This window comes from Temnothorax americanus, unplaced genomic scaffold (assembly GCF_048541705.1).
Source record: "Temnothorax americanus isolate GAGA-0224 unplaced genomic scaffold, ASM4854170v1 Scaffold10, whole genome shotgun sequence".
Taxonomy (NCBI): domain Eukaryota; kingdom Metazoa; phylum Arthropoda; class Insecta; order Hymenoptera; family Formicidae; genus Temnothorax; species Temnothorax americanus.
In genome coordinates, this window is record NW_027509231.1 from 3,523,326 (window position 1) to 3,551,285 (window position 27,960).

Below are 27,960 nucleotides of genomic sequence, written 5' to 3' on the forward strand. Positions count from 1 at the left end.
TTCGATATTGATTCGAAATTCGCGCCTCTCGGAGGATCCGACTGAAGTAAGTTACGAGTTCGAATTTTGTGACTGTTCGGCGTTCGCGGTATCAGGAGGCCACGATTTCGCAGGAGCTTACGCGATCGAAATTGGCGCATATATTCAAAATATAAAAATCATCCCCGTGCAGTATCGAAAAAATAAAGCTACGTCACAGTTAAAGTTTTAACGTGCTTCTTTCGTTTTTTTTTATATTTTTTAATTTCTTCTTACTTTTTTCAGAAAATGTTAATTGAATCTATATTACCCTCAAACACTAACAAATTATAAAAAAAATAAAAAATATATAATTAATAACAATAACTTTTAATATAGGTATATATATATATATATAGTCACCTGGGATGACTTTTACACCATAATTAAAAGTTATTGTTATTAATTATATATATATATATGTAAAAGAAAAAAGAAATTAGGCGCCCATCTCCAGGTTAATTAAGGTCTGTGATAATAAACTTGCCGGATATAGTAATCAAACCCAAATATTACAAAATATATTTCATATCTATGGGCCGGTATCACAGTCTCCGATTAACGTGATTCTCCGATTAAACTCACTCTGCCATCTCTTTCTAACAATCCCTCTAGAAAGAGACGAAGAGTGAGTTTAATCGGAGAATCTAGGGAGAATCACGTTAATCGGAGACTGTGATACCGGCCCTATGTCGCGATCGTTTGAAAGCGCATTTGAAAGTGGCTACGCGTCGTTTGAAAGTGCAAGACAAGAGCGCGAGATGGCGCGCCGGCGCGCGGCCTGAAGTGCGTCGTTTTCCTCGGCTGCGCGAACCAGAATAACCGGACCGGAGTTCCGTTTTCCGTTCCGTTCCGGCCATTTGCCTTCGTGTTCCGCGTACTCCACGCTCCACGCGATCCCGAGTGTCGCGTGTCGCTACTCTTGTCTTATGTCGTGTCCTCGCGCGAGCTGTCGTGCTATGTAGAAGCGTGCCCGAGACTCCGAGACCCGAGAGACGGCGAGACTCGGCGGGCACGAGAGCAACCGAGACAGGCGAACGCGGAAGTTGGACGGGTTATTTCCCAAGTGAATTCTCTCCGTTGATTTCTCTTTTCCCATTTTTGTCTTTCCGCTCCGGATATCGAGTACGCGCGCACGCCCGCGGCTCTACTCGCGCGGCTGCTCGACGCGACGCGAAATCGCGATTCGCGACCCACGGATCCGCGACGCGCCACGAGTAGGGAGGGGGAGGCAGGCGGCCATCTCTCCCAGCGATTCTGATATTTTTTATTCCACGGTATGTCAGAAGGCGAGGCGTTGTCGCAGAAGAAGCAGCAACAGCAGCAGCCGTTTCATTCGCAGCAACAGCAGCAGCAGCAGCAACCGCCGATCGGAGCGGGTCCGATGGCGAATATGGCGTGGCAGTACCCGCCGAACAATATGCACAATATGTTCCCACCGTACCCAGGGTGAGTCGCGGCGTCGGAGTAACGATATGTCAACGAGGAACAATGGAGTCGGCCATTTCGGTGGCGTGACGGCCTCTCGAAGTTGCTCGTAGTGTCTCGTAGTCGGATTTACGCCCGCCAGACTCTCTCGCAGCTTCACTTTCGCGATCGCGATATACGATCTCGCTTTTATAATCTGGAGTTGGATTCGCCGAAGTTGCTCGTTCGACGAACGTAACGCGAGAGGCCTGATATGCGCGTCCGTCCGTATATGTATGTATGTGCGGGATGATTCATGTCGAGATCGCGTCATACACGAAGTTCGAGCTTAGCTTGTATCTGATCCTCTCTCTTTTTAGACGAGACTTTAATCGAGTGAGATTTGTCAGTGGGATACTTGTCCCTTCAAGAGTACGAGTGTCGTATTAACGAGGCAGATTCCGAGAGGACGTCTTGTACATGCGCGAGCGACGTTTGTCGTGACCTAATTCTTCGTATGAACGCGAGTCGAGATTTCGCTTTAATTGGTTTTAATGTTGCTGACATTATTGATGTATCGTTGATACATTTCGATAATGATTACTTTTTCGTCGTGCTAGGTTTGTTCTTTTTCGGAAAACTTTCTGAAATGGTGCACCGAGCGCAATAAGTTAGAGTGAGACGAGTATGTTTTGTTTCACTCCAAATTGCTGCACCAGTGTGCACTAGTTCAGCAGTGCAGCAATAAAAAATAGACCTTTTGTTTCACACTCCAATTGTCTAACTTATTGCATTTGTGTATACCAGTTCGGTAAGTTTTTCGAAAAAGAACACGGACGGGCTATTTGGACTTGCAGTAATTTTCTGTATTTGATAATATTTAGAACAAAATTATCTGCCAATATTACGGGATTGTTATAAAATGAAGTTCGCGAATACTGATTTTTGCAATCTCTTCTTGCAGCCAAATGTACGGCCAAGGATACGGTCAAGGTGTGCCGCATCAAGGACAGATGTTTAACTATTATCACATGATGCCAGGATACGGTCAGACTTTTAATCCTCAACAGATGCAACAGCATCAACAGCACCAACAGCAGCAGCAACAGCAGCAGCAGCAGCAGCAGCAGCAGCAGCAGCAGCAGCAGCAACAACAGCAACAGCAGCAGCAGGGAAATAATCAGACGAAGCAGCAGTTACATCAACAACCTCCTATACCTGGTACTCCAATGCCTCTGGATGATGAATCTGATCTTCCACCATTGCCGCCAGGTCCACCACCAGCAGTTCAACCTAATCAACAACATAACAATCATGTACAGCAACAGTCGATGGCTTATTCAGGATTGATGTACAATTCATTCCCTTATAACTGGAATGGAATGCATAATGAAACTTCTCGTAAGTATCGCTTATATTTTTTGTTAGAAACAGATGGGCGAAGAATTGCTGTTGCAACAAGAGGAAAAATCGATGCACGTCGTTAAGTAATTTTATTATTAAAAGTTACATGTTTCATATTATATGTAATACACTAATTTTTTACAATTAGTAATAAAAATAACGCTATGGATTTTCATAAGAGAATACTTTGAAAAAATCTGGATATATAAAAACTAACGAAGAATATTTTTTCACTGTTCACCGTTCCTTTTTTGTTTTGAAAGTTTGTTTACATTAGTGTATGATTTAACTCGTCAATATTTACTGTTGCCGTGGGTGTACTTCGCCCATCAGCTATATATAGTTTGAATGTGTAGCTCTAAAACAGTATTAAAATTCTTTACAGAATATAATGGTCAGAATACAATCCGTTTCAACTTACCTAACAAGAAAACGGGTCTTGGATACACGCCATCCGGCAATAGCGGCGCCGCGAAGAAAAAGCGTAAGCGGAACAAAAATTTAGCAGCTCAATTCAACAATAGCTTTCAGGGAAATACTCCGACTACCGGGCCCTTCATGCCGAATGGACCTAACGCAAAGTCCGCGGAACTACCACCGCTACCTCCCGCGCAATCCGAAATGGCGGCTCCTCCGCCGCCAAGCGAGGAGCCCCCTAATCCTGTCGTGCCGGTCACCACGGCTGTCAGCAACGCGGCTTCCAGTACCGGTACTGTTCCCACCATTGCCCACAGCCCAGTCGGAGACTGGCCCGACAGTTTGAAGAATTATGTGAACCGATGCTACGAGAAGTGTAAGACGGCGGTCGATAAGGATCAGGTTGAGATTATATTGAAGGGCAAAATCACCCGCGCCGCGAACGACGGCTCGCTCTGGGTGAAGGACTGGGATAAGGAACCTCTGCCCAGCATCCACAGCGAACGTATGACCATGACGATCAAGCCTTCGAAGCCGGCGTTAAAGCTGGCGAATCCTCTGGCGAGCCCACTGGTCAATGCACAGGGAGGCCTGCGCAAGCCCGGCCTCTCCAGCTCACTCGGGGCTCGGCTTGGCGCGCGTCTCTCTGTGACACACAGCAGGCGGTCGAGGACGAGGTCGAGGTCGAGGTCAAGATCCAGATCCAAATCGAGGTCGCGATCCCGTTCGCGGTCGCGGTCGCGCTCACGCTCGAGGTCGAGGTCGACGCGTTCGCGTACGCGTAGCCCGCCGTCGCGCAGGTACAACAGGCGCAGCACGTCCTCGTCGTCGAACATTAGCGATCGGGAGCACGATTACAAGGCGCCCAAAGTGAAAAAATCCGCGCGCAACAACAAGGCGAATCACGGCAACAAGAAGTCCAAGAAGAATAAGCAGGCTAAATCGCATTTCTATTCCGAGTTTGGTTTAGCTACAGGCAACGCGGACGAGCTGGGAACCAAGGAGAAGCTGCAGCAGCGCGCCGCCAGATTCAACGGCGGCATTTCCAGGACGGTCGTCAGCAGCGTCATTATCAGAGATGACCCGAACACGGATTTCGACTTTACCGGGCTCCACATCGTTGGCACGTGCAAGGATCTAGAGAAGCCTTACTTGCGTCTCACGTCGGTACGTGGACATTCAAAATTTAAACATTTAAAATATCTCTCATCTATAATTAAGAAAACATAAAGTATCTTACTATATACAATTTTAGATGAAAATTATTTTATCGCAGTGATGTAACTCGCGTTTATACACTCTGACAAAATTATATAATATCGTTGCAGGCTCCTGCCCCTTCTGCAGTTCGACCGGTAAGTGTACTTCAAAATTCTTTGGCTCATGTCAAGAAACGTTGGCTGGCCGATCAGGACTACAGATATGCTTGCGACCAATTAAAATCCATCCGGCAAGATCTTACCGTGCAAGGTATCAGGGACGCGTTTACAGTTCATGTATACGAAACCCACGCTCGTGTAGCTTTAGAACGCGGTGATCACGAGGAATTCAATCAGTGTCAGACACAGCTGAAAATGCTGTATCAGGATCTCGATGGTGAGAATCGATGCGAATTCATTGCGTATCGGATTCTCTATTACATCTTCACGAAAAATACTCAAGGTTGGTAACGGAGTTAACAACGCGGGAGAATCCAATATTTGTCCGAAATTACATCCATTAGAATATTTTGCGATGTTTTTGATTTCAGATTTAACGACAATTTTAGCGGCACTTTCGGCAGAAGATAAAAACGACGAGTGCATACAGCATGCATTGAAAATACGATCGGCTTGGTGGTTGGGTAACTTCCATGCTTTTTTCACACTGTATAGGACGGCGCCGCGTATGTCCGCCTTCTTGATGGACTGGTTTGTCGCGAGAGAGCGAAAGAAGGCGTTGAAATTCATGATAAAGTCGTACGTATTAAATCTTACTGTTACTATTATGTAGATATGTGTTTAAATTTAATCTTTAATGTTGAAATATTGTGCTTTTCACTTGTATACTTTTTTCATTGGTAAAAGTAATTTGTATTGATTTTAACTAATAAGTTCAATTTTGCTTTCAAATTTTGTTCAATTTTGGATAATAATTCCGTATAAAATCACAACATATGCTATTCTTTTCTCATGAAAATAATGTAATAGTAAGTGTACAATCCCTTAATTGATTTTTTAGACAGAAATTTCATTCTCAGGTGATTCGGAGAACAGCTTGTTTTTATTAGTAAATGCAAGCATACGTTTTATACGTTTTTTCTCGGTATTATTGCATTTATTTTCTAAACAGAAATTCTTTTCTGAATTATGATTTATCATAATAATTAAAAAAGTATATCGAAATTCAATCGGTATACTTTTATCGAGTTGATTTCTCTAAATATCTAATCCAATTCCAGCGTCATGTTTTTAACAAATGATACCTTCATGAAGAAACATGGATCACGTGTACTATAATTGCAGATTTCTGTTACAGGACGTCGTAGCCGAAAGTTAATTGCATATTTAATTGTTTTTTTTCTGTTTTATGTATATTCACTACCATATCACCGTATGCGGCCATTATCTAACGTTTGCATTTCTTCTGCTGTTTAGCTACCGGCAAAATTTGGCGGTTCATTTCGTCGTAGCGGAATTGGCCTTTGATTCTTTGGACAAGTTTTATGAATTTGTCAGCGAGTTCGGCTTGGTTTACGCTGATCTCGCTCGACAGCAAATCGACTGCAAGGCAAGCAGTGGTAGTCTAGGTGGTTGGTAGAAGGCAACGTTATACTCTACTGTCCTACCTTTACCCCTTGTGGCGGCAGATATTTTTACATGCGAGAAAGAAGGGCCACACACACATATACACGCATATATATACACATACATATACACACGCGTACATGCATAAATCTCATGTGTGTCGTACTACGTGTATATGCATATGTTTTCGGCATATGTGCGCTTGTGTGACTCATATGCATATATACATATTCAGATAGATATTCCATTCCGCTGGGGTTACGCATGTTTCCGTAAATTTCCCTCGCTCTCGGAAGCCCCCGTGTGTGCTGGCTCTACCTCTTGCAAAACGATCTTCAGATCATCATCCCACGGCGCACAGTTTTATCCACCGTCGGGTGCAAAATCGAAAGCTTGGGACTTCGACTACAGCTTCGACTGTGAATTTGTACATACACGCTCCCTCGTTCGGTTCCCCCGCGCACAATTGTACATAATCGCAAGAGGACGTATATACGGGGATCTCTGGAAATTATACAAAAATCCGGACGGATGGTCGTTTCCGTTCATTCGGCGCTACCTCACTAAACAAAAAATTAGATGAGAAAAAAGCTCGTTATATCATCGAGGATCATATTCACAACGCAAACGGTATAATCTGTGGTCTTCGTGCAATAGAAAAAAAAAGCTCATCTTTCGTTAGTTCTCAACTCGGGACGATTCGTCGACCAGACGACCGCTCTCTCCTTTTCAATCGTTCGTAGCGTGACGCGCATGAACGCTTCACTGCCACGGTGCTCGATCGATTTTCCAAGTGTTCTTTTAAGTATTACTACATGAAAAACAACCCGCTTCGAGGGGAGGAGTTCTTCGAAGAGAACGCGGATAAAGGATTTCGTTTCACGAATTCGGAGACATGAGTCGCGTTTGAGAGGACACTGGCGGTGACTATACGTTATGCCGCTTGTACTCGAGAGACTATCTTCTCGATCAATGATGAACAGAGCGTTCCTGGTCGCGACAAAGTGTCATTTCCCGGACAAGCCCGGGAGAAAAGCCGGGGTAGATCAGGCGGAGGGAAGAAGGAAGAAGAAGTGGCAGGATCGTTTTTCTCCGGGAACATCGTTACTCGTGGATGAACCACATCCGAAGACGTCTGGGTTTGGGGACGAAGACAGAAGACCGAAGATCAAGGGGGAAGGACCATCTTCACTGCATACCTCGCGCGACGAGTGGGCGCATCACCATCGGTTCTTCTCATCGTGTGCCGAGTGATCCTTGTAATTAATTTTAATAAGTGTCTATGCGCCGCGCGCGACGCGATGATGCTCCTCTCGACGTTAGAATCCCCCCCCCCTATTTCTCGTTGGATTCCCTAGGTGGTCGAGGTCCTCCCGTTTTCTCTCACATTCGCGCACGTACGTTCGTCCACTCGCTCGCTCGCGCGCGCGCATGGAATGTGCATCAGCCGCATTAAACGGATTCGGAGAGGGAAAATGATTTCATTGTACCATACTTGATCCGAATACGATGTTGTGCATAATAAATTATTTAATTTTCTGACGTTGTACCTCATTTTTTTTGTCTCGCTTGTCGTACTATAAACCTAGCGCACTTTTTTTTTAGAGGAGACATAGATTGCGACTCGTTTTGCCTCGACTTCGCCTCGACGATGCTTCACTTAATAATAAATACCACGGTCAACGGGCTTCTCGGCGTCCTCAATTGCAAATCGCGACCGACATTTACGTTGTCGTTGCTAATTATGTATATATATATCTATATATACCGATTCGCGCAATCGGTAGATAAAATAATTTAAATGTTAAATAATTTAACAATCCATGAGACAACATAGAACATTTAAAGTATATAACAGTAAACGAGAAAACGTCACTTTCAACGCCGATTCTTTCACTGCTGGATAATATTTACGGCTCCTGGCTCGTCACTGTAGCTACATCGGTATCGGATTACATCAGAAGCGTAACACACACTCGTACGTGTTTTATACAATATGTTTGCAATGAAAGAAGCCAGTTCTTTTTTTTATCGCTACTTCTACTCGACAGAATAGGCTTGTGAAATTCGTTAAAGACTTTGGTTCGCAAATTAAAAGCTACTTAGTTTAATTGAGATCCATTTCCATGCAAAATTTAAAATATACATGTAGATTGAATTATTCATCGTTACAGACTTTTCGGGATATTTTACCAATCTTATTCCATCAAACAGGAGCGGCAATTTGTACGATTTTTTTCGCTTCTGATGTAATAGAAGCCTTGAAAATGGCTTTCGAATAATTTAACGTGGTTCGATCACGTTTAATGTAGTAACACGAGCTAAGCGTCTGGGTCTTCGACGTAGACCTCATGTCGGGATGCGGTTCCAAAAACCACGTCGGGACACACGTTCAGCTTCGATCAAAAATCTCTACAATGCTCTCGAGATGTATGCAACGTGCCATTAACCGGATTAACCCGTTAGCGTCCTCAAGCGAAAAGGGACATGGTCTCGCAAATAAGAAACCTGTCCTCTATAACTCACCGCTAGTATCCGGCGCTTCGCGGTTTTTTTTTCAGATTCGATAAATTTCTGTTTTAAAAATAGATTCTCAGCCCCTCGAAAAAGGTCAGACGTTAACGGATTAATAATTTCTCGCGCACTTGAGAATCTCACACGAGTAGGAACAGATCGCGCGGAAAAGATCAACGTCAATATAAATTCGCGTGCGCGTCGGCATCGAGTCGCGAGCTACACAGTGCGTAAATAGCCTTACGGTAAATATATTAACAGCGTCTCTCTAACGATTCCGTCTATGTATGATTTTGTGTGTGTGCGTGTGTGTGTGTATGCGTGTCACATCTGATTGATAGCTAACGTAATACATTAATTCACTTATATATAAATATTAATCAAATAAAAAAAAGATTTAACTATGGTACGGCGAAATAATGTAGCCCTCGGTGGAAATGAATTCGGGGATGATTCGGCAGCGTTGACTGCGATGACGGGTTTGGAGAGGAAAGAGGAGGGAGGATGCAGATGGTGTCCGTTTAAACGGAGAGGGACACGAAGCTGTTATACTGGGTGATGTTGCGTTTCAGAATGTCGGCGCACGGACCTAAGACCCGCTCGAACCGCGCCCGATCCAGTTTCACACACTTCAACGGACCCCTGGCCACCACGGTCGCCGCTCGGGGCCTGTCCAGCAGTAGCGCTATTTCCCCTGTATCAGAAAAAAAAAGTTCCCGTCGTTGAACGAGCTCTTCCAATCCTCTTTCGCGCCAAATTAATTGCGCAACATAAAATTAAGTTTCACTGAGAATTAATTGAGGAATTAAATTAATGATTAGATTGTTTTAACGTCATCATTAGCTATTAGTAAAAATTTATAATATCTAATGCTTTTCTGAAATATTAGGTATTATCTTGCTAATAAGACAACTGTATAAGACATGCTAGCTTCTCTATTTTGTAATAAATGAAAATTATTACTCCGAGTATTACCGAAATAATCCGATGGCCCTAAACGGCCGACCTCCGCGGGTTCGTCCCCTTCCGAACGTTGCTGAAGGACCACCGCCGTACCCTCGACGATTATATAAAAATCTTCGCCCGGTTCGCCCTGTCGGACTATCGTTTCACCGTCGTCGAACGCTACCGGCTCCAGAGCGTCTGCCACTGTGAGTCTCTCCCATTTATCCAAGGATTCTGCAAAGTGCGTCGTAAATATCACAGTCCTTCCCATTTTATCTCCCTATCTATTCTAACAGTCTCATAAATCTTACAAGGATCACTTCAACTTTGTGTATAGAGTAACAAGACTGTTATTCTCAGAATTTTGATAAAAGATATTACGATTGATTTATACGAGCGAAAAGTGGAGCAGTAATGCTCCAGGGAATCAAGATTCCGAGCGAACTCACCCAATATTGAGACCCTGGATAAGAACTCCTCGTACATTTTCCTTTTCCTTATAGTGGACCCCATGAGAATTCTGCGGTAGGAGTCCCTGTCGATGCCCCAGAGCTTCACGTCGGTTTTCGCTCTGACCGTGGCGGCGCGCGGAGTTCCGTAGATTAACGCGAGTTCGCCGAAACTTCCACCCTCGCCGATCGTCGTCGCCAGCTCGCCATTAACGAATATTTCGACTTCTCCTTGATCGATCACGTAGAAGTTGTCACCCTCGTCACCTGGGGAAAATACATAGCGCTCGTTCAATCGGAGAATTGATAACAAACCAAAGCAGAGGATAGAAGCGCAAGACAAGTGCGCTCGATCAGCGATCACGCACCTTGACGAATGATCGCCTCGCCGGGCAGGAAGGTCACCGGGAACATCGCGTCGAATATGTCGGAGCGCTCGTTCTCGTCCAGGTGCGCGAACAGCACGTTCTTGGCGATGGCCTTGCTCAGGGCAGCCATGGTTTTGTAGTCCTTAGGTACGACCTTCTTCACGTAGCTGGTGGCATCCTCCTCGGAGACCGGCTCCGCTGAGATTCCGCCCCGCCGCCGCGGCACCTGCGGGCCCTGCTGTCCCGCGGGCATGTCCTCCGTGTCCTCGGGACTCGTGGCGATCTGTTGCTTGGCATCGTGAGCCTGTTCCTGTACGCGAACGAAGATAAAGTGTTAGTCGACTATGATAGACGAGAGAGATCCTTAACTAAAATGTCAATGTAGATTACGGTTATTCTTCGAGTGATAAGATTAAAAATTGTATTATTACATACATCGTGCACTGTCACTCAATTCCACGATAATACGACGTAGAAAACATTCTTACAAAATAACAACAATTACATTTGACATATTATCGGTCTACCTATTCCCATTTTTTCTGGTGTAATTAATTGAATCGGTTTTTCAGTCCAAACGGATCAACGATGAAAAGGGAAACTCCTCGGTCATAATTAATACAGAAGGAAAAAACGACATAACATATTCTTACGAGAATCGGTTATCGATTGGCTTGATAAATAATATAGAAAGCTATCTTGGCAGTGCAGAATGCACAATAAATTAACACGTTCGCTACCTTTAAAAATTCTCCACGCTGAAATACAAGTATTCTCCTTTTTAATTAATTTTTTGCGACTAATTATCGATGTCTGTCCCCGTCACGAAAAATAGAGCGACGCGTTAAGGTCATCATGTGTTGATGCGCATTCGGGTTTCGGACGAGCACACAAAAATTGCTTTAAAAAAATAAGGGCGGAACGCAAATTAATAATTCATTAACCACGCGCGACCCTCGCGGCCGGGCTCTCCGCCTCGCCCGCGGCGTCTATCACGCATATAATTACCGTTAAATTATAAATTATGTAGGTCTTTAGATAAAACCTCGTATTACCGTCGCTTATGTACACGATGCACACCGCCGGGGTGAGAGAGAGAGGTAAGCGAATAATGCCATAGGTCAGTTGGCGTTTTCACGCACGAACGCGCCGTCTCTCTTCGTGGCGAGCACCTCCTCGTCGGCGTGGTGCATCGCGCTAACGAGTATATTCAAATCAGCGCAATTCGCAATTCTCCCCCTTTAATTGCCATGATAATATGCCGGCGCACGCTAACGTTACTCGCATACGAGGAGCCATCACGATCGTGCGTCTATTTCGGGGTCTTACGAGCCGGGAGGAACGGGTTCCGAGCGCGACATTTATGCATCACATATAAGTGTGGCATATAATTAAATTTAAAAAAGAAAATATCTCTTCGTCAAATCGCAATTAAAGTTCTCTGGCAAAAATTAAGATACAATGAAACATATCTGTGAGCCAGTTATTCGTGAGAAACGCGGAAGTGACGCTGGCGCTCTGAGAAAGAAAATGCAGGAAGATTTTAGAGATTCAGAGCGAGATCCTACTTCGACTTCTTGCAATTAATTTGTTCTGCAAAAGGATCTTCGTTAAAACGCTAATTCAGACGTTGGCGCTTTTAATGGGAAAGACATTCAAGTTTCCAATTTCAAGATAAATTATTCAATGACACCACCGGTGTCATGAATGGCAATTATCGAAGGGGGCTCGATCGCGATTCACCAACGATCGTCCGATGTTAGCGCGGCTCCGCTAATGAGTCCATAAAACTTGATCCGATAAATCCACGTCGCTCGTCTCCGCAAAGACGCGTCTAGGCGTCCGACATGCGCCTCTGTTATGCATTAAAAATAGAAGAGCGGAACTCTCTCTCTTCTTCTCTCTCTCTCTCTCTCTCTCTCTCTCTCTCTCTCTCTGTCTCTCTCCATTTATCGGAATTATCCAACAGATACGCCAGATGAAATCGTATTTTTCAGAAACGCCGCCGTTCGTTTTTTATCTGTTTACGTTTAAGAGCTCGTTTTACGGACGATCCAAATCGGCGATCTAAACGGGATCTTACAATTTAATGCGGCCGAATTGTCAATATCTAAATTATGAATTAAGCGAAAACATTATATATGTTACTTATACGTTACTTATAAATTTAGATTATGATTGCGCGTGATTTGTAATTAAATTGTCTTATTCTGTCTTCTTATCTTCGAGACCATCGCGTGGCTCATTATTACCGCAGACCGCATCTGCGCGCAGTAATATAATAAATACGCATTATGTCACTGCTATCACAAACAACATAAGTACGTAACTGAAACTTCGAATCGCGGCACGCATTTATTAAATCCGTCAGTTTACTACGCATACCTGGCGCGCGCGCTCGCTTTCGGCCCGCAAAAATAGAACGCGTTCTAATTCCGTGGATACAATTCCGATTCCGCAATTCCGTTTTGTGCGTTAAACCTTCGACTCGCAAAATTTGTAGCGTGAAATTTTTGTCACGTTTGACGAATTATCGATCGTCTAAAAATGAGCTTCGGAACGAAGGAGAAATTATGCAGTTCGATAATCGGAGTGAGAGACGCATGCGAGCATGAATAACTAGGTAAACTATGTTTACAACTATGTATAACTATGTGCGCAACTTATATAATATAACGCACCGATATTAGATTCCGCTCAAAGTCATCGGAATCAACGAACAGACGTACGCTCTCTTATACAATCTCCAGTCAATGATGACATATACGTGTACGTGTACAGTCATCGGCACTCCGCGGCTCCGTAAGCGCTACACGCATACATTCCCACATGCACAGCACACGTTCGCGCACCCTTGAGCACACTCCCGACACATGAGAATCTTACTCTCGTCATCTCGGCGCAAGTGTATTTTCAAGCTTACATCTTTTTCGCGGAGTGCGCAAGTGGAAATACTTCAAGGATGCCTAAAAAATATATCCTTAAAAAATAAAAAACGTACTCGGAATACCAAGAAAATAAATTAACAAATATATGTGAGAAAACAAATTCTTGGAAATTCAGTTTAAAATATGAAAAATGTAATTTGTATAGTTTGTATTAGTCATTCCGAGATAACTGGACCGTAAGAATCGTTAATCAGATACGCGACTGATTAACGAGCATTTTTCTCACATTGATCTTCTTTCCTCTTAAAAACGCCCTGTTTTTTTTTCTCTCCTTCTATTTGAAGACGACGTAAAAAGACTGTAAATGTCATACTCTTAGAAAATTACTTTTCGTTGAAGAATCCTTTTCATGCGAACGCGAGCGGCATAGTAAAAGACTACATTGCCATTTACGAGAATCTGCCGCACCGTATGCGAGAAGATGTAAAAGAATACCTGTCGTAATATTTTTTCAAATAAAAAAAGAGTCTTCTTTGACATATTCACTGTTTACACCTATAACTTTTAATGTCACGTCTTTCTTTGACAATATATAATTGCACGATCAATCATATAATTTTTTTCATAGAAATATAAATTCAATAATTCACTTTTATTTGCTGAGTAATCACTCGATACTTTTTGTGAAATAATAACACATTGTCAGAAATCTACATAATACGATAGATGAAAAACTAAATACAGTTCACCGACAATTACATGATTGATTGACTTCTTAGAAGTTGGAAATCTTCCGATTCACGTGAAAAAATCTTCCTTTTTCGCTTCACTGAATTATGAATTCGTAGATAAAGATCGTTAACTTCTTCCGAGACGCAAAGAGCAAAAGGAAACGCGGAATATTGAAACGCAAAAAACTCCATCGACGATCAACATTGATCCATCGCTCGAGATCAATCATCACGCGCGTGTAAGTTGGACGATTATGGCCGGCGTTCTTCCTCTCTCTTTCTTTCTCGTACCTTATTCATCATTCCTCTCGATCCTTCTCCCGTTTCTTCGCTCTCCTTCTCTCCGTCTGCCCCCGTGTTCTTCTGCTTTCCGCTGATGCGGTTTAACACTTATGAAACGGCCGCTTTTCGCGGCAGCGCGTGTCGTAGGTCGGCGATCTCGCGAGTTGTCGCGAACGCACGGGAGAAAAGAGATCGTCTCCGACCGCCGTCGCCACCGCCGTCGTCGTCACACGCGCGATCTCTCCTCGTCGTAGTCGCCGTCGTCCGCCTCTTTCTCCTTCTCCTTCTTCTCTCGCCCGCTTCGCGATTTTATAAGGCCTCGGACGGAATCCAATTAGAGGTCGGAGGCGATCTAGCACGCGCGCGCGTCCCTACGTCCGTCGGCGCGACAGCGTCGGTACGCGTACTGCCGTTGCTGCTGCTGCTGCTGCTGCTGGTGCACGTTTGCACGCTCGCTTGCCGCCGGACTCGGCGCCCGCCCGACGATTCCTGGACGGGATGGATGTGCCGCCGAGATGCTGTCTCGTGGTGGTCGGTAAGTAAGGTCTTCCGCTCGCGTTAAAAGCGCGAACGTAAGCGGCTGCGGGGGATCGATCCGCGAGCGGCGGCGGTGGTGGCAGAGGCGGCAATGGTGGCGGAGGCGGCGAAGGCGGCGGCGATGATGACGGCATTTTTCAAGACCTCGGCTCGTAAAACTGCGGGAGAGACGTAATACGCAGACTTGTGTGGGAAACATGTTTCAGTGACACCGTTACTTCCCACCACTTCGCCATCCCGCTACGTACAAGTTTTTATCAGCGGCCAAAGCTGGAGCTGAAGTTAAAGAGCCAGAGATTAGAGACATTAGTTCTGTAACCGAGTTGAAATAAAGAGCGCGCGTTGATTTTGTTTATAACGATTATTTTTCTCATCTCTCCTTTCCACATCTTCCCCCTTCTTATTTTTATACATTCTTATTATATATTGTTAATATACGTTATTTCGTGTTACGTTACCGAATGCTAAAATTAAAGTCGTTCTCACGCCTCTTACTTCCCGGCTTCACTTTCGTCGATACGTCAATTTGTATCTCTGGTTCCCGAGATTTTCGCGTGATATTTCGCAAGCCCCCGGCGGTATATCGTTAAACGGAGACACTTCTGAATATTTCATCGTCATAAATTCAGGCGCCGCGACGTCACCGCCGTTCCTGGCGATGACGTCGGAGGAAGATCGGCGCCGTGACGCACAGGAAGAGGACAATCCCGTCGGCGTGGCGGCTGGATTCCCTCGGTGGCGGCATTCCACATTTTTGTGGACTGCTTTTAACTGCGCTCTTTCTCTCTCTCTTTACTTCTCTCCACCTTGGCTGTAAGGATGCGCCTCGTTATATTTCGAGCGTGCTCTATGTTTAGATCAGCTGCCCCTATATCGCGCTCTCTTTCTCTCTCCTTTTGCGCGCATCGCACATACACACACACACACACACACACATACACACACATAAACACGTATATATGTACGCGTACACAATTGCAAGCCCTCTCATCCCCCCCTCGGTGTCGTTCTCCTTCTTTTTCTTTCCGCTTTCTCTTATTACGCCCTTCCTGTGCGGCCGGAGTACTATAGAGGGTGCTTTACGACCACGCAAACCTGCGCAAAAAATTCGTGCGGTTATTTAAGGTAAAAACTCTTACAGAAGGGTGCCACCGTTACCTCAATTAAATGAGAAATTTTCTAAGATATATAAGGTCCAGTTCCACAAACGTCGGTTAACACTTGTGAAACTGAGCCTAAGAGGTCCGGCTCTCGAGAACTCGCATTAGTGGTCGTGAAAAAATAAACTTTTGCAGGGGGCGACGGCAATTTCCGATTCTCCGTCCAATCCTCAATTTAATTGCTCCCGCTGGACTCCTCGCGGTTTAATCGCGAAGACACTTTACGGCGTTGGTTGTTTGCGCCCTTTATTCCAGTCTACTTGTGTCCTCGCGTCGTAACTTTTGCTCCCGTACTCCTCTATGTGTTTGCGTATTTCAGCCCTCTATTTTCCCCCGATGAGTTTTCCCGCTTCCTCGCGATTATTATTCTCTCCCGCAGGCGTCGTATCTCTTACCGATCCCGAGGGATTACTATTCCCGGGGGATTTCTATTCCCCCGAGGAATAGATTTCGTGCTCCTTTCTTCTCCAACATATGCATGTGCAGTCTTCTCTCTCCCTTTCTCTCTCTCTTTCTTTCGTACGTGTACTCTAGCATTTTTTGCCGTGTATACGCCGGCACAAGCACGGAAAGCAAACATGTACGCGAGGCGATGATCCGCCGTCCCGCGCCGCGCGTCTTCGCCTTCCGCTCGACGGCACCGTCAGCGCGTTGTGTCGCTGCACCGTCACGTTGACTGACGCGCGCGACACAGAGACGTTCGATCGAAGACACCCTCGCGTGTTCCTAGATCACGTCGGGGCACTGTGGGAACGGAAACGATCATTCTCAGGCAAATGTTCGAGAGAGACGGAGCAACCCCGTTAGGCAAAATGTTAACAGTACGCTAGCAGTTTATTGGCGGAATATTGCGGCAGATTGGTATCAATTGCCTCCGCGTCCAACTAGCATTTTGCCTACCGATCTTTGACAGTGCACGATGGAACCTGCAGCGGATTGCCGGCAGAAATAGAACCTGTCGTTTTGCGACCATTTAAAGAGGATGTATCATTTAAATGGTTACGAAATGACAGATTCCGCTCGGTTTTTGCAATCAATTTGCCATCATTCGTCATATAACAAGTTTGATTGTATTTCTGCTGACATTCCGCCGACAAAATACATTTTTGACAAATCTGGCTGGTTTTTCCAGCATGTATAATATAGAAAAAGAATGGACTCTTTATTAAAGAGTGGATTTAAAAAGATATTGGAGAGGGATTATTTTGGCTACAACAGACTCAATCCCAGAGAACCTGTCGGTGAACCTACTGTTCTCAATTTATTGCATATTCCCGTAGGATTTTCGCAATCTACCACCAATACTATCCTTCTCCTCTCACTTTAACCCTTTGGGACCAACGGCTTAACGTTTCTTTCCGAAAGACGGAGCCCAGTTTGCTCCGCACAAGGGCCTGAATCTTGCACGGAGGGGCGCAGCTTTCGGAAAAACATTCCACGGCTCTAGTGGACTCGAACCTGGTTCCTCAGATTACGAGTCTGGCGCTCTACCGCACTATTTTCCTCGTTGTAAGAGATATACGTTTCCCTCGATTTATGCGGAGTATTTGTTCTACGCAGTTGAGAATTGCGTAAATGGAGTCAGTACAAAAAATTTGTAAGAGAAAATATGTTGTAAAAATATTTATTTCACATTTATTTCGCTCTATATATATATTTGCACGAAGTGAAGAAAAGTAAATTTGTTATCGCTTGTGTAGATAAGCTTGTACACACAAGTCAACCAAAAAAAGATGAAAATACACCCAACTCTCTTTTTACACGGTTTTTTTGCGCGATTTTTTTTTTCAAGCAACGCGATTTCTTCTTCCGCGGAACGTATCTAATATGTAAAAAGACAGTTGAACGTAATGTATTATAATATAAATACAATCCAGTAAAAACTTTTCGACTCGATATATAATAATTTCAATAAATACCAAAGAAAGATATATTTTCTGACTGTGTATAAATAGTATTGTGTAAAAGGGGGAGAAAGATTATTTACCGCGTAAATCGAGGAATGAGTGTAATCGAAAATGTCCCAAGAAACTTGAAGCAAAACGAAGGAGAGAGAGAGAAAGAGAGTACGAACGCCCGCGAAAAATATATTTAATATCGACGAGATCACCGCGGAAGGGAATTAAACGTCACCTTGACGAAACTCCCTTCGCTCATATCGATTCTCCTCGCAACGGCGAAATACCTCGTCGCCGTATGTCGCTTCCCGCTTCGGTATAGCGGCCTTCGGCCTGCGCGCGGCTTGGTAAACATCACTATATCGCTGAGCGAGGGAAACGCGAAATGTCGCGGCCGTGCTCGGTCAATCCGACGGGCCAAAAGAAAAATCCTTTGATTCCTCGTGGCCGCTGCTCCTCGACGGGGACGATTCCGCGTGAGCTGTTCGCGCGGCATCATCTTCTTATTTTAGACGGCCGTCGATCTTGCGCTCGCTCCGCGAGCCTTCGATTTCCGCTTCCGAGCGACACGCGTCGCGTTCCTCGCCTGCGTGGGTGGCCGCTTAACGTAATTACTCCCGTCGCTAGCGTTAAATGGGAAAGGTAACGGCGGCGAAAGGTCTCGGGGGGGCGGGGAGGGCCCTGCGGAAAGGAACCGCGTCAAGGATCACGCCGGAGCGAGGATACGGCTCGCCGATAAATCAGCTACGCTGATCGACGTAGTCTCGTTTACGACGAACCTGGAAGAATATACATCGGAAAGGATAATCGCGTTAATTAAACGGAAATCTTTCTTCAGGCCGATACTCACTTCGCTCCTTCGCGATGTGAAAAGATGTTACGTATTTCGTACATATTCCGTCTTTCTCGTGCGAATTTCGTTTCGTTATTTAATTTAAGGCCATTTTCTTGCCTCCGAAGCTCCGTTTAGAAAATTATCTTGGAGGAGCAGAGAGCGGAGAATCCATTGCGATACAACTTAAATTTATCATCCACGTCGGCACGCCGGGCACCTGCCGTGACGACCGTACGAGTTGAAGGCGACTGCTGCAGATGACAGCATCTGTCGCGCGACGTATCCCACGACGATGCTGTCGTCGATCATCAACCCATCTCGACGCATCATCAGTCTCGTGAAATGACAAGCCAAATATTCCTCACGAAAACGTTTCTTCGCGCGTTGCAAAACGCTGTTAACGAGCCCTGGGACTCGTTGTCGACGAGTCGCGATAATTATCTACAACTCGTCGAGATAACGCGACGCGTCTCCCCGACGGAGGAAAACGCTCCGATTACGATGTTTACCTAGTGAAGCGGTAAAGCTCCGATAACGACGCTTCTTCCGAGCGTAAATCAATCTCCTAATCGCAATTAATTCCTGCGTTCGCTGCGCATTCATCGGGCAATGAGCGAGAAACCAGAGAAACCTTGATACACAAACGCAGCAGCTTCTCGCACACGGTGCAGGGAACTGAGAGCGAGGAGGACTGCTTTCGAGAGTAACGTCCTTCGCACGACGAACCCGGAATATCGGTAAAGCTCACGAGAATCTGAGAAAAATTTAAAAAAATGTAGTTCGAGAAAATGGGGAAGACGCTTCGAGAACCAGGATCGTCCCTGATCACGTGCGTCACGTCTCGTCGTCGCACTCCGACACGAGTGAGGTTATGTCGCGGAAAACCTCGGCCCCTCGTCGTAGATAACCTCGCGACGTCGGTTTTCCCGAGGAAAGTCGTGAACGTGAAAATTCGCGGCGTATATCCGTCTCTCTCTCTCTCTCTCTCTCTCTCTCTCTCTCTTCCTCTCCCGTGGTCAGGTTAATCGCGGCACGACAGCGAGGTTTTACGTACCCTTTCCAGCTTCTGGAAGTACTCCCGCAGGAAGGAGATCGGGTTCTCGGGCCGGCCCACGCACAGTTGCACTATACAGTCTTTCAGGACCTGTTGGATATTGTGTCTCTGCACGTATTCCTCGCACTCGCGTAAGCTCTGCTCCTCCTCGAGATTCGCCGCCATATTGATGATGCGCGGCGCGCCGCTTTATCGGCGATACCTCGCGGCGCGTCTACCGCCCCACGCCCCCGCCTGCTCCGCGCGCGGCGCGCGTTGCGCGATCTCTCGCGCTCTCGTGATTTTCCCGCGGCGACCCGCCGAGGATATTCCTGACAATCCTGGCTGTTCCTGACACGCTGAAAATACCCGATGAATGTTGCGTTCCTTCGAACACCGAAAATCGAGCTTTCGACGTTCGAAGGAAGAGGAAGCGAGGGGAAATTCAGACGCGGAATTCGCGCGTAGTCTTTCGTCGTCGAAAATCGAATTGTTTATTGGCACGCGAATCAATAATTTTAATCAGTTGAAGTTGGCCGATTTTACGGATTCTCGCGATTCATGAGAAAAAGATACAATTTATGTGAATATAATATAGATAAAAAGATATTTCAATTTCTATGGATATATTGTACAAAGTTGAGTAATTAAAAAGTTCATTATCTACGGATTGGGATTGAAATTGGATTGAAATTTAATCAATCGGAATAAAGAAAACTAACAACTTCAAGTTTAATGAATTTTGCTCCAATTGGTCAAATTTCAATCCAATTTCAATCCCAATCCGCAGTCTGATCACAGCTTTAAATCTTATCTTTCCTTCAAACTTGTAAAATTGTTATTCTCATATTTTTCTTCGAGCATTTTATTCTGCGTCTTTCGTTGATGTCAAGCAAAAACATATATTCGATCAGCCATGTCAGCAGATACGAACTGCGTCCACATTCAGCTCACCTAGAGGCGGCACTGAAAAAGGATCTTTTAAAATCCCGTGTTTTACATAAATAAATAAATAAATAAAAAGATCTCGGCGAGGAACTGCCGATTTTTAGTCGCGTTTCAGTCCGAAAGCCGCGCGGTTCCACCGTCGTGAATCGGGCAGCCGCGCATGCGCGTCGCGCGAGTCGATTCGCGGAGCTCGATGGATCGCGGAGAGCGCCGCGTTGGCCGCGTCGACCAATCGAGACGGCCGTCTCGACGGTCTCGATCGGTCGGTCTCTCGCGCGCGCGAGGCGCGAGCAACGAGCAACGACAACGACCATGGTATATCGCACGCGTATCGCGATGGACGGCGGAGTGCTGCGTGCGGCGTACTGCTGCGGCTGCCTGCAAACGGGCGAATCTCCGCGCTGAGAGGGAGAGAGAGGTGGCCGTGTGCCGTCGTGTGTGCGCGTGGTGTGTGTGTGGTGTACGCGGAAGCGTACAGCTTCGCGAATCCCTTCGGTCGCGCCTCCTCGCCGCCCTCGCGACACGGACTTTTGGACGGCGAAGCGGAGCGGAGCGAAGTCGGCCGCGATCGCTCCGCGCGACGTTCGCTCGGTCGATCGGACGGACGGACGGACGGACGGACGGATCAACGATCAACGTGTTCCTGAGGGGGGTCCGAGCCGCGAGTGCGGGACAATCTAACGGCGGGGGAGGGACTCGGCGGAATCGAGGATCCCGTGTGCCCTCGCGTGCGCGCGCGCGCGCGCGCACCTCTTCTCGGCGATGCGTCGAGTTTTCGCGGACACTTCGCGTCTTCCGTGCGTGCGATCTCGCTCGCGCGCCGGGACCTGAAGCTGGCTGTCAACGAACGCGGGCGGCTGGATATACCCTCGGGACCTCGGTAGGGTCTCGAGCGAGCGAGAGTGAGAGAGAGAGAGAAAGAGAGGGACTCCAAGGGCCGAGCCAATCTCGAGAGAGGAACAGCGGCGGGAGGAAAGAGGTACGTCGCCTCCTCGGAGCTCGGAGTGCGACGGGATTATTGAGGATCTCGCGTGTCCGTTCACGTGTCCCCCTCGGATTTCCACCTTAGGACACGCGTATAGACGCGAGATCGTCCCGCGCGCATGTATGCGCGTATTGTACGTACGTACGTACGTGTGTGTGTGTGCGCGTGCGTGCGCGAACGCTGCGTGAATCAGCCGTGCGACGACGATGACGATGACGGCCCGATCGACGGCATTTCGACCGTGCCGCTTCCTCTCGCTCGCGTCGTCGCCCGGTTGTTCCTCGATCGATACGCGGCCTCGCGGTGTCGAGGCTCTTTCGAGAAAGAGCGCGCGAGGGGGAGGGAGGAGAGGCTCGCCGTTCCCGACGAAAATAGCGAACGAGTCCTCTCTTTCTCGTTCTCTCCTCTCCGTCTCTCCCTTTCTCTCGCGCGACGGTGTCCTTTGGCCGCGTTTCGCCCGGCATTACTTCACGTTGTCAAGTCGCGGAACGGATGCGCGGAGGGTTGGGGGGGGGGGAGACGGGAGGCCACGTTCGATCGAGGACGTTTCGCGTCGCCGGTAACATCGTCGGCGGGGATCGCCGAAATCACGGTCTTAAGCCCGTGTCACACTACGTATCGCGGACACGGATCGGATTGGGATTACGGATCGCGGATCGGATGTCGACCAATCACAGATGAGCTGCTCGTCTATAATTGGCTAGATTACGATCCGCGATACGTAGTGTGACACGGGCTTTACACACGGTTTTACGCGGTGTGTAAGACCCGTGTCACACTACGTATCGCGGACACGGATCAGATTGGGATTACGGATCGTGGATCGATTGTCAGCCAATCACAGATGAGCTGCTCGTCTATGATTGGCTAGATTACGATCCGCGACCCGCAATCTCAATCCGATCCGCGTTCGCGATACGTAGTGTGACACGGGCTTAAGACCTTGGCCGAAACGGACGGACTCCCGTTTTCGTCGTCCGCGACGGGATCGCGATCTCGGGGGCGGCAAGCACGTTCGCAGCATCGGTCACCGGGACTTTAGGGAAACTCGATCGCGTATCCTAGGTATTTTTGATTCGCCTGTGTACGTCGGTAGCTTGGATTCCCTCTCAATTTTGAGGTTATCTAGTTTGCGCCAAGTTTCAAGATGTACACTTGTATTGTATACTTGATCTCGATTCTCTCGATGAAAAGTAGAAACGCAGGTGACCCTCGAATAACACGACGAATTTGTATGACGCTTGAATTGCACGGTAAAAATTTTGTGACAACTCTTGAATACTTATTAACATGTAACCGATGTACTTGAGTACTTGAGTTGCGTGTAGTTGGAGTAGCGTGGCCACTCAATGAGAGAAATGCAAATACAAAATATTTAATAAAATTGTTGTTTTTTTTTTTTAAGTTTTTTAAATAATATAATTTTTGTGATAATAATCCCTCGAAATCAAATGCCTTCAACTTTGTATGGATCTGGAGTATTGAATTGCACGGTTTTTAATAACGCGGAACGAATTAATTGTGTTATTCGAGATATGTTATGGGATTTGGAGGAATTTAGGTTTATTGATAGCAATTGAGCTCTTGATAGACGAGTTGATTTGCAAAATTCAACGCTATTTTGAATATTCATTTAAAATATTAATATTATTTATGAGTTATATATACATGAATTGAGTAATTAAATATAGAGAAGGAAAATTAATTAATAGGGTCAGCACTAATTATCGTGATTAATCTTTAATAAGCTTTGTGGGAAGTATACCAATGATAACACACTTCGATATAAGCGTATTCGATAACTATTTACCCTTGGTTTTTCCGTAATTAAGCTTCTCGATTACACAGAAAACATAAAAAAATGTCCAATTCGACCACGATGTTGGTTGGATTTAATCAGACATACGCCAAAATTATAATTTTTGATGCCAAGTTATTAGTGAGTCACCATTGTTAAAATTCATGCTACTTATGTTACGTCATCGTCCTTATATTCTCAAATAAATATCAATTCCATTTACTCTAAAATTAATTCAGTTATAATTATGTTTAGCTTCAGCTCGAAAATTTCCTGGAAGTCACATTGTTATTTCGTCATCGACAAAAATGTCCAAACTCATCTTTTGTCTCTTAATTTGCACCCAGTTGCTTTTTAACACCCTCGCTGCCATGTGCATCACCGGTGATGCATGCAGAATTTTTATTTGTGTGCCATGTGCATCGCTCATGGTCACAACGTGTCAGTCTTTAGAACTAAATGCGTTATTCTGTACAGCAGCTGAGAAAACGTATAATTAGGAATGAGATCAACGATACTTAAAAATCCAAGTTAAATCCAGTAATCAAGTTTCGGTTTCTCGGATTCGACTAAATGTAAGAAATAATATTTCATACATTGTATTTGCAAAGTAGCCGATTACCAGTTAGTTTCGAATTTTAGAATGGGTGCTTTATTCAGAGGTGCTTATAAGTAGCTTTTAAATAATCGAATTTTTTACAAGTATTCGAGTACATTGTGTTATTGTAATTATAAGTATCATGTAAAATTGTAAGATAATGAAGAGATATACATTTCTAAAGTATTCATAAAAGTCCAGTTTATTTTGAAGTAACTCTTGTTTTTTCAAGGTATTCATAGAGAGTTCGAAACCACAGATTCTCGAACCTACTTGCAAGATACCGAATTCCATCACTAGTTATAATTCTTTTATGATGGCAGCGAGAGACCAAAAAGATGGGGAAGGAGCGGGGAAGAGCTTATTGGCTAACAGTCCCAGCAGGACCGATGCTGAGAACCAAGGGCTTGCCGCCGGAAATCCGTAAAGCCGGTATTCTCTCGTTTCGTGTGGGCCAATATTGCGATTAGAAGAACACCGGCGTGTGCATGTTGCGTGTGAAAACAAAATTCTCCGCGAAACACAAGCTTCTCGCATTCCTCACTCACTCACCTCTCTCTTTCTCTCTCTCTCTCTCTCTCTTTCTCTCTCTTTTTCTCTCTCTCTCTCTCTCATTCCCGTGGCTCGTTTATCGTTGCAGATTTTGATCGATCCCGCGTCGTCTCGTCGACGAAAGAGTTCACGCCACGCGGCTGTGCGTAGTGCGTCACGTGCCTGTGTGTGCGAAATCGAGGAATAAGCCAAGGAAAGAGCGAGACGTGGACGCTTGACGCCGGATTAAGGATCAACGAGATCGGTGAAGTTACGCCAGTGTGTGAGAAAAGATCGCGGGGACTTTCGTCGCAAGAGAAAAAAAAAAGAAAAACTGCTGGAAGGAGAATACCTGGGCAGCGGGTTCGGTCGCCCTCGCAGAGTCGCATCGGCTATGACGAGGAGGACGGCGGGGAGTCGCGCTGATCGAGGTTCGTTGATTGAAGCCACGGATGCCAACGCGACCGTCATCATTCCGTTGAATGTGGAACACGATCTCGCGGCTCTTCGCTAAGGGCAGCAGCAAGACCGCGGGGGTGGAGGAAGAAGCCGCGTCGCCGCTGCCGACGACGACGACGGCAAAGGAGGACGAGCAGCAACGGCGACCGAAGCGCGCGTGCAACGGCGTCGCCGACGACGACGCGCCCGCTGACGGTACGAGCGCCGTCCATGTGTTCTACGACGCAGCGATGGATCGCGGCGCGAGTGCAGACGATCGACGCAGGCCTGCTGCCGCAACCGGTGCCGCGGCGGCGGCGTCGGCCGACCAGCAGTCCAGCGGAGGCGATTCCGAACACTTCTCCGACGCCTACGAGTCCCGCCAGGTAGGTCCCTCTGCCTCTTTTCCCCTTCGGGGACCGCCGAAATCAGAATGGACCCCCGAAGAACGTAGGGGTGTAATTATAATAGAAACCTGAAAAGACTCGTTGTGCCTTGTGAACCTTGAGAGGGATTCTCTGAAAAGAATTACCTGCGCGACTAATTCTGGATGAAACATGAGGCGTATAAAACACAGATGATAGGAATATAATACAATAATAAAATACTATAGTACTATAATAATAATAATAATAATAATAATAATTATAATTATAACAATACTTATTGTTAGGAATATAATATAATGAAAAATAACAATACACACACACACACACACACACACACACACACACACACACACAATAATACTATGATATAGTATATCATAAAATGGAACATAAACGGAGCATACGTCGAATATCGAGACTGCGCGAGAAGGGACGTCTTCAAGTGCAGCAAATGGATTTTCTGATGAATTTATATAGGGCTCGTGATAAAGATTATTTTCATCGCGGGATGCGGGACACTCGCGTTCTCCTCGTAGCCGTGTGTCCGAAGACGTTCGTCACGTGTGTATTTGCAGGATGGACCGTACTCGGCAGTGAAGCTATTCTCGAGCTGTGTGACGAGTATGGCGTTCGTTTCCTGCGCCGCAATGTTATTTACTGCGCGATAAAACTCGTCGGCGTTTCACCTGCGCACGCGGACGCCGCGGCGTCTTCGACGAATCATGCGACCCAACACTCTAATTATCTCTTTAATTGCCCCGTTAATTCCGGGCGAGATCGTGCGTCTCGAGAGAGAGAGCCACTCTTGACTCTCGTATAAATTCGCCGACGGAGATTTTTATGTGAATAGCTTCGGTTTTCAGGGAATCTCGTATCGATCGCTCGGTAATACGGCTTCGTTTATTGACCCGAAAGAGCTTTATTTCTAAGCCTGTTTAAATTGTAAGTCTGCATGGTGCAATTGAACTTTATTTATAAGAGAGTTTAGGCCTGTTTTTATTTTTCGAACATATCTTTGCACATTATACAAAAGATTTCTTCATTCTCTTATTATTTTGAAAAACGCAGTACTATTATACGGAGAAATTATATTCTACATATTATCTGTTATATTTAGTTTTATTTTATGTTTAAAATTCTTCGATCAACATCACGCGGGATATTAAATTCGCGCTTTCTTTGCACGCTGTTGCGCTAGTCGCTTCTAGCTAATTTCTCACCGTCACAAGATTTAACGTTCTTTTTGTTCCGTTAATTCTGGCAGACGGCCCGCGAAATCCGCACCGATGAACAATCGATATCTGGCCATGCCCGAGCGGCCTCGTTATCGATGATCACGTTTGGCACACGTTCAACGAGTATCATTCAAGTCATTTTAATCGGTCTAGCTTCCAGACGAAAATGCGTTGCCGACAGCATTGTAAAAAAGCCACTGTGGAAGCAAAGTACCTATAAGCTATACATTTACAAATATACCGGATACAGATTTATCAAGCAGATTCTATAAATATTATACGAAGTATAATTTCCATAAATGTTATATAAAATATTGCACACTAGAATAGCAATCTAGCTACTCTGAAGGATCGGCATGAAGAGAAATTTACTGGAGTAACGCATACCGCGTAAACTGGTTTTCTTCTCTCGTTTCTGGGAAAGCAAGGTCGTTCCTGTTGCGTGGCGAACGATCTTATTTATCCGCGATTCCTTATTTATTTTTTGTATTTCTGGTAAGCTGTGTCGATCCGTCACGATCCGAGGGAAGCTTCGCGATCTCGCTCGCGATCGTTCTGAAAGTAAACGCATCGGCAGCGGCGCGTTTTTACCCCGCGTTGCCGGCGGTGATATAGGAGAAGAGCCGATCTTATCGCCGCGTGCTCGCTTTCGAGTGCGATCCCGTCTCGATCGCGCGTTTCCGTCGATTAATGTACTGGAAACTAATACGCCTAATTTAAGGCGTGTCGCTGAGGACTCCTCCTCTTCTTTTTCCAGCGCAAGAGCGGACGAGCTCCCGCATTCCTCACCGTAATAGGCGGTGCAATTATCAAACGTGCATCAAGACACGCGCTGCAACAACACGCGCGTGTGCGCGCGGAGCCGTGCAATTAGCCGCTGTGGTTTCTCGCGCATTATACACGGTCCGATTTCTACGTCCACTGAAAACATTCACGAAAAATACGGACTATATCCTCAGGTTTTGCATATCGCGTCCAATTACCGTTGTAAAAATTATCTCCACATTTCTGCGAGCCGATGCGAATTCAATTATTTGGTTGAAAGTGAAACGAACGTTTTTAACGATATATAATACAGCAATCTATTTCGTCTCTTTCTCCCTCTGTTCATTAATAGTGAAATTATAAAGATCTTGTTTTTCAGAAAGAGACAATTACTGAAAAAAATACCTATTTAATGTAATGAGAAAAAAAAATCTGTCGAAAATGATATGCGCTAATCCCGTTTAAAAATGATTTTGAATCATACCTACCTAGATTTTATTGGCACAATTTGGGACCTTAATTTAAAATATTTGCAAATTTTTATTACATTATAATTAAAAATTTCAAATTAATTGAGGTTTAATAAACCTCATCTTAGTAA

General features: G+C 45.7%; 3 protein-coding genes across 15 annotated transcripts in view; 2 read left to right on the forward strand and 1 right to left on the reverse strand.

Moving 5' to 3' along the window:
* Positions 1-826: 826 nt before the first annotated feature.
* LOC143900641 (leukocyte receptor cluster member 8) lies at positions 827-7,571 on the forward strand. Of its 2 annotated transcripts, none has more exons than XM_077412244.1 (6): positions 827-1,467; positions 2,390-2,826; positions 3,215-4,413; positions 4,575-4,908; positions 4,997-5,204; positions 5,883-7,571. In XM_077412244.1, exons 1-6 carry the CDS (start codon positions 1,298-1,300, stop codon positions 6,043-6,045), a joined length of 2,511 nt encoding a protein of 836 aa, XP_077268370.1. In that variant the 5' UTR covers positions 827-1,297; the 3' UTR covers positions 6,046-7,571. The 2 variants fall into 2 exon arrangements, with proteins under 2 accessions (XP_077268370.1, XP_077268377.1); XM_077412251.1 differs by lacking the exon at positions 827-1,467 and adding an exon at positions 1,538-1,719.
* Positions 7,545-19,873, reverse strand: Pka-r1 (protein kinase, cAMP-dependent, regulatory subunit type 1). 2 transcript variants are annotated; one of them, XM_077412487.1, is made up of 5 exons: positions 19,694-19,873; positions 10,309-10,618; positions 9,941-10,207; positions 9,522-9,725; positions 7,545-9,240 (listed from the first exon to the last, which is right to left on the reverse strand). In XM_077412487.1, exons 1-5 carry the CDS (start codon positions 19,856-19,858, stop codon positions 9,068-9,070), a joined length of 1,119 nt encoding a protein of 372 aa, XP_077268613.1. In that variant the 5' UTR covers positions 19,859-19,873; the 3' UTR covers positions 7,545-9,067. The 2 variants fall into 2 exon arrangements, with proteins under 2 accessions (XP_077268613.1, XP_077268620.1); XM_077412494.1 differs by lacking the exon at positions 19,694-19,873 and adding an exon at positions 14,219-14,957.
* Positions 19,874-20,844: 971 nt separating this feature from the next.
* Positions 20,845-27,960, forward strand: part of Patronin (calmodulin-regulated spectrin-associated protein patronin) — a 64,638-nt gene continuing 57,522 nt past the window's right edge. For 5 of the 11 annotated variants that reach the window (XM_077412070.1, XM_077412105.1, XM_077412096.1 and 2 more), the window contains exons 1-2: positions 20,846-21,599; positions 24,642-25,356. In XM_077412070.1, coding sequence (XP_077268196.1) covers positions 25,015-25,356 — 342 coding nt within the window. In that variant the 5' untranslated portion in view covers positions 20,846-21,599; positions 24,642-25,014. Of the gene's footprint in view, positions 21,600-24,641; positions 25,357-27,960 lie in introns of all 11 variants that reach the window. The other 6 variants (XM_077412046.1, XM_077412062.1, XM_077412086.1 and 3 more) reach the window with 3 other exon arrangements.